This window comes from Anopheles funestus, chromosome 2RL (assembly GCF_943734845.2).
Source record: "Anopheles funestus chromosome 2RL, idAnoFuneDA-416_04, whole genome shotgun sequence".
Classification (NCBI taxonomy): domain Eukaryota; kingdom Metazoa; phylum Arthropoda; class Insecta; order Diptera; family Culicidae; genus Anopheles; species Anopheles funestus.
The window spans coordinates 33,038,719-33,048,734 of NC_064598.1; the positions used below are offsets into that span (position 1 = coordinate 33,038,719).

Sequence of the window (10,016 nt, forward strand, 5' to 3'; positions counted from 1 at the left end):
TCGCGTATCAACTGAAGATATTCCTTCGATAGTAAGGTGTAGAAAATTGGGGGGTTTCTCGGATTATTAAACATTACCAGCGAATGGTTTTCATTACCGAAACTGTAGCATGGTGTATTTACTTAAAAATAGTGGATCTTTTTATTCATAAAATGATGCAACTCATTTACACTTCGTAATAGGGATAAATCTATAATGTATATATTTTGTTTCGCTTTTCTGCTTTTCTCTTAATTTTGCAAATTTTTTATTACTTTCTGTTTTACTTTTTCATCTTTTTTTCTCCTCTATTCTTTAATGCTTTTTTGCTACATTTTCTGCCAGGTCACGTTGCTAGTACCCAGATTGGACTTCTCATGCTAGTGTTATTTATCTGCTTTCAATTTTGATTTCTTTGTCGTGTTTGCACATTAGCTCCTCGAACATTTTACATTTGATTTATTGAAACAAAGGAAAAATAATGAATATTTGCATCACCTCTGCTGGCTAAATTCCAAATATGTGCCCTTGAAGAAAACTTGGAAAGCGATACAAGTACATTTGTCGCTTTGTAAACATTTTACCCATATCTTTTATCAATAGGCTCAAAATGAAAAACATAATATTAAAACAAAAACCATTTGTTTTGCAACTACTAAAATGATTTATATTGATTTATAAAAAATAGTAAATATTGTGAAAACGTAATCAAGCAACAAAATTAGAACATTGCTAATATTCTGTGTAATGTTGAACCTAATCAAGAGAAACTTTTGAAGCATTTTGAAGCATGTATATCGAAGGTGTATCACAAAAACAATTTGTTTGTTTTTTTTAAATTACTGCAAAATCAACAACTAAAAACAAGAAAATAGTAAAGGGTTTAACGAAGTATTCCACAAACAAACAGGAGAAATGGATTCCAGAAAACAGGAGCATTGGATAAAGGCACAAGGAGCTGGGAAAGAAAATTCTCCTCTGTGGTCTGTTGTTTGTATGCTGAAGATAATTTTTATCCTTGTACACAGTACGTTTCGTATGCTTCGCCCCAAGTGATGCTGATTTATTTTGTTGGATTTTGTTTCATGTTGCAGTACAGTTCAGTGCTTGTGTGCGCCATGTGTTTTATATTGTTTCTGTTTCCTTTTTACTACAATATATTCGTTTTTATCAATGTTTGTTTTATAACTATTTTACTCTTTTCTTACGTTGGATTCATTGCACTTGTATCTTTCTAACGAAATCAAACGATATTCTTTTATTAATTTTAATTTTCATGCTGTATTCGGTCACGCGTTTATCGTGACATTTTTAGTATTCACAGATTTTGTAATTTATTCCCACACGTTATACCAAATGTCTTAAGTGAAAACGCATCATCTTACTGAACTTGGTATTATTTTACGATTAAAGTCAAAGCAACGTTTAATGCGAGGGACTCAAGTAAATCAATCGGTTCTAACGAATGTGATCAGTTGTCGGAAATTGCTGATAGTTGTAAGATTGCATTAAAATAGCTGTGTAAAAGTATAGAACCAGTTTAACTAATTCATAACTTCAACGAAAGAATACGCAAAACAAACGAAAATGGCACAAACGTGAAGAACCTTTTAAGCGGCATATAGAAAGCTTTTCTTCGCTCGCCTTACATGCTTGGGCATCATCTTCAATCGAAACATTGTATCTTATCTTCAAACGATAGGGCACTCTCACGGTTTAATCGCAATGCATTGGATACATTACTTGCTGCAATGGATGAACATTGTATATTCATGCTGTAAGAAAATTTAATCTTTACTTTATATGATTTTGCAAAAAATTTTCAGCTTCCGTTTTTAAAATTGAAAAATATCAACTATAGGCTCTGCCTGTAACAATCCCTACCACGAGCTCATGTAAGATTTTACACACAGCAAAAATGAAAAATTATTATCGAGCCATTGAAATTAAAATCAACCCACATACAACATTGATTTTTACGGCCAAAGAAGGGAAAAAAGAGGATTTTTGTAGGGCAAGAAAATTATTACTTCCAATACATTTTTATACCGTACTGTTAAACACGTCCGAAAGGCTCAGCAACATTTGATGAATAATCCTACCTGTAGCAAACTTTTGTATGAGTCTGGATAGCATTGGCCTCCAGCATAAGCAGCTGAACGTTTGTTTAACATACTTTTTTCATTTAGAGGTAGACCATTTTTGTAGGTTGTTTGTTTGTTTGTCTCATTTGTTTTTCCTGTTACGCTCGATGCTTATAATCGCTGGATTTACACTAGCACACGATTCACTTTTAATTTAATGCCAAAGTTTGCATTCCGTTTCTACGTGCCCTTTTCCCGCAAAGTGGATTGAGGCAGTGGTCTGCTATTTAAACATATTCATAAATTTATCGTCATTGAGTACATGCATCCAGCTTCTAAGTCGTTAGAATCTTACTTTCACTGCATAGTACGCGAACGATACAGCGGTAGTATAATAAGCCATATACAATTGCTCTTAGAACAAAGTATATCCCACTTTGCTCAGTTTCCTAAAGTAGCTCATCCTTCCAGAAAACCTGTCGCTGTGGGTTTTGCTGTGTAGTATTATGCGTTGTGTTCGTGTTTGTTTCTTAATATATCTTTTCAGCACATTTGTTTATCTTTGCCCAACATTAGTATACATGAGAAGGTTTGAATAACGTTGCATCACTTTCATGCCCTAGTTTTTTTTTGTAGTACCACTATTCTATCCCCTAATCGTGCCACTCGCTACAGCTGCACATGCAAGTGCGCATTTGCCTTTTTCGATTGCGTATGCTTTCTTATCAAACTAAATCTTTGTCATATTAGAATCACACTTGTACACACTACGAAACCCACTCATTATCGTCATCACCCATTCACCCTGCTTGAACCATATCTAGGGTTCAAGTCTATATTTACACAGTTTTCCTCCACGAATCTTTCCGCACATTCTACGACTGTTGATCGTATATGGTCGGTTGATCCAATCGATGTAGTGACTTTAGACTCTACTTATCATACCTCACCTGCACAAACGCTCAATAACCATTGCCGAGAAAGCTAAGTAACGTCGTCGTTTCCGTGCACAACTGTTGCCTTTACTTTACTCGATGGCACGGGGCCCATCAATCGGCATCTGGTGCAGCACTTCGTCCAGCAGTTGTAGTGCACGGTGCAGATGTACCTCTACCCAGCATGGCGTTTCCTTGATCGATTGCCGTGGATAGTCGGGACCCCAACCCTTCACGAATGACAGTCGCAAAATACAGAGACGTCGTAAATCGTCTACACCAATACCAGCGACAGCGGAGAGACCTGCAAGGCAAGAATCGAACAAACGGTTGTTAAATTGTAGTGCGCGAATTGTAGTGTTTCAATTACATACTTCTAGGAGCTCCTACAGCCGACACACCCGCCACCACAGCGGCCTGCATTTGAGCCGCCTTCTGGGCACAGTTGGCGAGGGATTGCATCTGCAAATGACACTGTCGCAGATCGAATACCTGACAAAGCATGGAAACGTAACAAAATATTATTGAGCTCCGTCTACAGACCATCATTACCACTGGTATTGCTATGTAAAGCTATTAAAATACATTTAACAAACCTTTATACACGCTGCGGGATAAATTTTGTGTACGGCATCGCCAGGCGTTCGGCCTGCTTCCCGGTCGAGGTAGTAGCTCTGTACAAATACTGAATGATCACTGAGACATCGCAACCAAACGTCTCCTTCGCCGCGTAGATCCAGTTGTACACCTTTGCCAATATGTAACCTGCAAATAAAACATCATAATAAATGTTTGAATCCGCCATGTAATTGTCATAATATTATCTCTAACACGGCGGACAAAACTTACCTAGCCTTTTCACTCTGCTCCGTTCGATGTACGTTGCTAAGCGCTCCGAGACAGAATCGATTACCGCCGGACGGGTCAACGTATCCATCGATTGTGACGTTTGGCCGGTTCGAAGGTACTTTGAACATTTCACCGACCTGCGTGTCCAGCTCGAAATAAGCCACCGAACACCAATACTCCGGCGCAGGCTGACGCGACAATAAGCGTTGCTGACCGGGCAATTCCGATAGCTGCCCACCGGTGGCAGTACCAACACTGGAACCAGTGGCAGCCCCAACCGCACCGGTAGCACCGCCGGAACTGTGCGGCCAGTACTGTGACGGTTGTTGTGACGCTTGTTGCTGATGCGAACCACCTGCATGTGCCGGAGGTTGTATCGATTGTGTGTAATTTAGAGTATTCGAACCGGACCACGTTGCGGAACCACCTTGCTGCTGTTGTTGCGATTGCTGCTGTTGCTGCTGTTGCTGGTATTGTTGCGCACCCGTTTGATTCGGTTGCGGCTGAGCGCCGGAAGGACCGGCTTGTGCCGACTGACCATTGCTGGCCGACACATACCCATTTTGCTGCAGATGAGGGGAGACGGGCGAGGTTGCCGAAAGCGAACCGGACATGCTGGACGGTCCCATTCCACTTTGGGGATCGTTTCCCATCGACGGGTCGGCGCTGGCAGCGTTTGTATAGTATTGAGAGGCTTCTCCACCGATCAACCCACCACTGCTACCACCACCACTGGAGCTTGATTGGGTAGAGCTTCCAAGTAAGCCGCTATTTCCACCGTTTGTTAATTGGGAACTGGATTGTGATGAAGGCTGCTGTTGCTGTTGTGTTGGTGGTGGCTGTTGCTGTGAGCTTTGCGGCGCTCGTAAACCATTATTCGTTAGCCCGGCGGGACCACCGATAACGGATGCTAAAAATAGTAACACAGGAAAATGGGGTATGTTAATTTAGTAACTCTGATTTAAAAAATTGTGCTTATTTTGTTTGCAGTAATAATAAAATAAAATAAAAATCGCTCACAAAGGGGTAAGGAAGAAGACAAGCGCGTGTGCTGCTGGCTTCCAGATGAGGAGGCGACCGATATCATGGCCGCCGCGGCGGACGATGGACCACTGACGCTGACAGCACCGCTCATCCAACTGCTCGGACCACTATTTCGAGATTGTTCGGCAGATTCCAGTTTCGGGATCGGCCGTGGACCACTACTAGATCCATACAGCCCGCTCATTTGAGACGGGTCTATTGATATAACAGATACGTGGTTTAACGCAAACAATACATAACCCAAGTCAAGAATAACCGAGAATAAAATGAATAAAGAAAACAAAAATTAATAAACTAAAAAACATGTTTAAATCATTATCTTTTCTTACCGGGCACTTGCGGATGCATGGACATGGTGCTATACGCACCACCGGCAACCATCGATGGGTGATGCTGTATGGTACCGATTTCATTGCCATCTATATCCATTCCTCCACCAACGACCGAGCCCGGCGTGTATTCATCTTTTATTAAGCGGCTTGGACCAGACTGCAGCGTAAGACCCGATAGATCTACAGTACCAAAATATCCGTACATATGAAATAATGTTATGAAATTAAACCGTAAAAAAAATCTACCCATATCCTTCCACTTACCGATTCCGGGTGAAACAACACGCTCGTAATGGTAAGGATTAACACAGACCGAATCACACTTTAGATCGAACGCAAACTGACAAAATTTTACGTGCTTTAGTTCATTCTTGTGCAGATCGGGCCAACGCCAAATACGCGCATAGATCACATGTGGAAATCCTTTGCGTCCAGCGACCTAAAAAGAAGAAGAAATAAATATGATAAGGTAACTTCTCTAGTAGTTCTAAATTAAGGTAAATCTTTACTAATCCCTACATTCCTGCACTTTATTGAATTCCGCAAAGGTAAAACTTTCTCATGAAACTCACCTGCAATCGACCATCAAGCGTACGTTGTATCGTAACACATTTGCTCGGATGTGCCCCGTTCGTTGTGATGGCCGTAATTAAGGAATCCAGTTCGTCCCGTTTTTCCTTCAGTTTCTTTACCAGCGACTCGATGGCACGCTTGGAAAAGCCTTCGCTTTCGCCTCCCTGTCGGTGGCACATTAGCGAATGGACGATGCTGAGGCACGCGTCCGCACTGGTCGGGGCCGCCGTTGGCATGGCGGCCATGTCGCGAACGACTGTCGGGAGGGAAAAGACATCATTAGACAAGTGAAAATCGAGAGCTCCAAAAAATTATTATACGTATTCGCGTAATTGTACATACTTTCCTGTGCGGCCGCTGGTATACCGGCCGCATACAGATGCGATCCACCCGTCAGCCCGACCATCCTCTCAAAATCCTGGGAAAGTCCCAGGTTGCTTTTAGTATCCACCTTGCTGAACCCTGACGGTGCCGTGTACCGGTGTGATGTGGATGTCCTTCGAGCTTCGGGATCTTAAGATGTTACGGAAGATGAAGATGTCAAGTAAATTACTTGCACATCCAATAGTTCCGTTAGTTCCTCTGTACGGTGATTTTGTCAATTGTAGAATGTTTCTCACTTTAATGTTTAACGTGCAAGCAAAGTTCGTTCTTCCACCTTTGCTCTATGTTGCACTTCCACCACAGATAAAACTGAACTGCTGGCTTTCGTTCAAATGTCACCAACTAGATGCAATTCCCTTCGGCCACGTTTGTTTATTCTCTCCCGTACGCCAATGCCAGGCAGCATTCCAAACAGGAAATGCATCTAGCGTTACACGATGATGCTAAACAACCGTAGACACAGCAAAGTTTTGCTTATTTCACCGTAACGGTGTGCCGGCTTTTGCAGGGAAAGTTTTTCACCCGTTCAAGGTAACATACACACTGTGGATCCAAGCAGAAACGGGGTTACTTTTGATTATACACTTTTATGCTGACCGGGAGACGCAAGAGGGAAACAAAACACCAACAAATCTCTGTCAAACAGAAATTTTGACATTCACCACCAGGAACACACGCACACAGTGATGGTTACGCACGCGCTCATACACATTCACACACACACACACACATATGCGTATACTGTGCTATTACACGACCCCTGAAGGGAAAAGGAAAATTTTCTGCTTCCTTACGGTCGCATGCACCGCAAACTTTGCTAATGGTAGACCTAAAGAATAGCAATTTTTACAAGGACATATCTACCAACACGCAACAATGTTAACGCATGGTTCTGCTTCCCACCACCATTCGCAAATAATATTTTTACCCCCCACCGGGCGTCAAGCAGTGTGTACCACCAGTGCCTTGGGAAAACGTCGTCTGGCCAGTTATTGTTTCGTTCTACTGTTCGCTCTTCGCGTGGGTTTCCTTTTTCTTATGGTCTCGACTTTCTTTTCTTAAAATGCGTCGGATACACATGCACGCACCCACACCCTTGCTTGCCGAGATTCACGTTTCACAGTAGCCCACACATCACAATTTTTTTTGCACTAAATGAATGCTTTTCATAGGGAAATTTACATTTCTGGTACGAGGCAAGAGAATGTCTGAATGTTCAGTTTGGGAATATATCGTCTTTCTGTATCCTGCTTGAATCATCGAATGACGATATATTGCCCGTCCGGATGTGAGGTAACGCTGCTGTTTTGTTGTTGTTTTCTTTGCAAATGTAGCCCTTGTAACTTTACACTTTTCCCTCTGTTGAACTGCTGCAGAATAGCACAGACGCGTCTACGATGCAACAAGCCAACACTGGATGCGGTTCTATTCGATTTCCGCATTTGCAGATCTGCATTTGCTGGTTTGAGCTGTAGCGAGATGGTAAGGCTTACAATTGCATCAACAAACTTGACTTCGCACTAGAACAGGTTCTTTACGAGATATCCGCAATAGAAAGTAATTAGCGAGGTCCGCGAAATAGCGCGATATCTCTCTGCGGACGGTTGGGGTGATCTACGGTGTGCGCGATTTCAATTTTCGCTTCCTGCACTACATACACTGACGCGGTCGCCTTGCACGCCTGACGGGTGATGGGTGGCCGATGCAACTTTCTCGATTCTAGACGACTGTCTGCACTTGCTCCAGCATCCGCACTGCTCACAAAACATGGATCGGATAGCCGAAACACTATGTTACACCATGTTGCGGAATACACGAAGCGTGTGCGGAAAAATAGGGGTTGCCATTTATTGTTCTTCACTATACTCACCCCCCGTTTTTTTATTCGATACTACGGGGAGCAATCGTACCAGTAGCAGCAGCAAGTGATAGACTTTTTAAAATGGCGAATTCCTTTTTTTGTCTGTCCCGTTGGGGTGCGTTGCTATGGTTATCCTTTTCGTATGCGTAGTGATTAGGGGATATTTGCCATCTTATTCATTCATTCATTGGTGTCCTTTGCTTGACAGCTGCCCCTGTGACAGCTATATAGTTAGGCAGGTCCAAACAGGCGCCATGTTATGTTACGATTTGACACTAGCTTTCAATTGCGTCTTCGATTTAGAGATTTCCTATTTAAATTAATTTGGATATTTTCTAAAGATTTCTGAAGCATTTCATTGCATACCACCTTTTGTGTTTATGCTTTATTACAAACTTATGAGATTCTAGTTTTATAAGAATATGAGAAAACAAAACAAAATACAATAACTCAATTCACACCGAAGGATGTTGAATTACATCAGGATGTAAGGTCTACCGCTGTTATTTTTAAATATAGAAACTAATACCATGCCTGGCAGTTCTCTGGTGTCCTTCCATTCCTTCTTTGAATGGTTTATGTCACAATGAATACAGCATCAGATTGCATCGAATAGTATTCTGTTACTCAACGTCCTGTAAATGTTTACTTTATTGTTTATAACACTCGATAGTGATAATAGTACATCAACGAAACACTTAAGTTCCATCCTATAATTAGTGTCATTATATAGAACAAACACAGCAGCGGTAGTGTTACGAGAATTATTCGCGTATTTTTTAGAGATGGAACAACTGTAAACGCAAAAAAGAATAATGTTTAAACAGCGATTACTGTAAAAAGACAATGTTTTACACATACCGTTATATCCCAGGAAAGTAATATAGATGTAGTATCCCAGCGCCAGTAGCCAGATTGTATTGCCGATAAAGGTTGAAATAAACAGATCCCTGCTTATCAAAGGATGGTAGAAAAACAGCTGTATGAAATGAAGCAATATTAGTGGTGGGAAAAATGCATTCAAGTGCACATCGAACGCGTAGCCCCACTCCATATCGAAATCGCTGTTTCGATCGCGAAAATATCGGTTCGTAATCAGCCACAGTAAGGTGGCCACGATCATACCACAAAATATGCAGTCGACAAACACGACGTACAGCGTGAACAGAATGGTTTGAGCGAATCCTAAGCTTAAAACCCACGCAAAGCCAATTGATGTAACTGCAAAGAAAGGAAATTGTGAAAGATGTGGATTTGATACAACTTGTTTCGTTCTCGAATATCCTACCACAAAGACATCCTACAAGCAACACCAGAAATGCTGGATCATCACGTGCGAATTGCGATTTGGTTTCTGCAATACAACGATATTTCATTAGAATACTATGAGAAGCGGAATTCATATTGGTTCTCTTACGTTTACGATAGTTGAAGTTACGATACACCTTCTTCGGAGCTATGAATAGGTATACCATCTGCCACATTGCATACTCGAAGTCCATTTGATCGAATTTGACAAAACGCCGTAAATATTTGTAGCTTTTCGTGGTGGCACTCATGCAATCTCTATAGTTAGCCGGTGCAGGTAATGGTGATGTAGTTCTGGAAGACATCCCCAGCAGCGAGCTGTTGCTGCGAGATGGAGTAGGTGACGTAGCGTACTTCATTGTATTCGCACTTGATACTATTTCCTCAATTATATCTTCTATGGACGCGTTTAGTAGATTCGTAGCACGCTCACAGCAGTTTAACAACTATTTTCGTTACTCATCGCTGCAACGGAGACGAAAAATTATTTTGGTAAACAGTAAATAACTTCACGTCGATGACGGTTCACGACGTCATGACAGGTCTGGTCAGCATCATGTCATTCTGTGCAGGGTTGAGCTAAAAGTTGTGTAGTCGTTCATAAAATAATTTAAATCATTCTTCCTGTTCTAGTAAGAAATCAAAACTAGAGCAATTATTTTTATTT

The 10,016-nt window shown here is 41.5% G+C and overlaps 2 protein-coding genes across 8 annotated transcripts; both read right to left on the minus strand.

Annotated features, from left to right (window-relative positions):
• Positions 1 to 117: 117 nt before the first annotated feature.
• On the minus strand, positions 118 to 8,522 carry LOC125764146 (mothers against decapentaplegic homolog 4). Of its 7 annotated transcripts, none has more exons than XM_049428062.1 (10): positions 8,091 to 8,522; positions 6,139 to 6,723; positions 5,796 to 6,052; positions 5,488 to 5,662; positions 5,221 to 5,403; positions 4,868 to 5,086; positions 3,848 to 4,757; positions 3,595 to 3,763; positions 3,373 to 3,490; positions 118 to 3,302 (listed from the first exon to the last, which is right to left on the minus strand). In XM_049428062.1, the coding sequence occupies exons 2-10, from the start codon at positions 6,200 to 6,202 to the stop codon at positions 3,091 to 3,093; spliced, it is 2,307 nt and encodes a 768-aa protein (XP_049284019.1). In that variant the 5' UTR covers positions 6,203 to 6,723; positions 8,091 to 8,522; the 3' UTR covers positions 118 to 3,090. The 7 variants fall into 7 exon arrangements, with proteins under 7 accessions (XP_049284019.1, XP_049284013.1, XP_049284014.1 ...); XM_049428056.1 differs by having other exon boundaries at positions 8,051 to 8,150; XM_049428057.1 differs by having other exon boundaries at positions 6,139 to 7,009; positions 7,839 to 8,138.
• Positions 8,523 to 8,644: 122 nt separating this feature from the next.
• On the minus strand, positions 8,645 to 9,895 carry LOC125764151 (protein unc-50 homolog). The gene is made up of 4 exons (XM_049428070.1): positions 9,459 to 9,895; positions 9,330 to 9,395; positions 8,903 to 9,262; positions 8,645 to 8,835 (listed from the first exon to the last, which is right to left on the minus strand). Exons 1-4 carry the CDS (start codon positions 9,706 to 9,708, stop codon positions 8,699 to 8,701), a joined length of 813 nt encoding a protein of 270 aa, XP_049284027.1. The 5' UTR covers positions 9,709 to 9,895; the 3' UTR covers positions 8,645 to 8,698.
• Between the last annotated feature and the right edge of the window lie 121 nt (positions 9,896 to 10,016).

Coding starts and splice junctions, on each gene's coding strand:
- LOC125764146 (XM_049428062.1), bottom strand. CDS start 6,202: ATGGTCGGGCTGACGGGTGGATCGCATCTGTATGCGGCCGGTATACCA. Junction 6,053..6,138: donor ACCAGCGGCCGCACAGGAAA/GTATGTACAATT, acceptor CCCTCCCGACAG/TCGTTCGCGACATGGCCGCC. Junction 5,663..5,795: donor CGCTTGATGGTCGATTGCAG/GTGAGTTTCATG, acceptor TCTTCTTTTTAG/GTCGCTGGACGCAAAGGATT.
- LOC125764151 (XM_049428070.1), bottom strand. CDS start 9,708: ATGAAGTACGCTACGTCACCTACTCCATCTCGCAGCAACAGCTCGCTG. Junction 9,396..9,458: donor TAACTTCAACTATCGTAAAC/GTAAGAGAACCA, acceptor GTTGTATTGCAG/AAACCAAATCGCAATTCGCA. Junction 8,836..8,902: donor TACTTTCCTGGGATATAACG/GTATGTGTAAAA, acceptor TTGCGTTTACAG/TTGTTCCATCTCTAAAAAAT.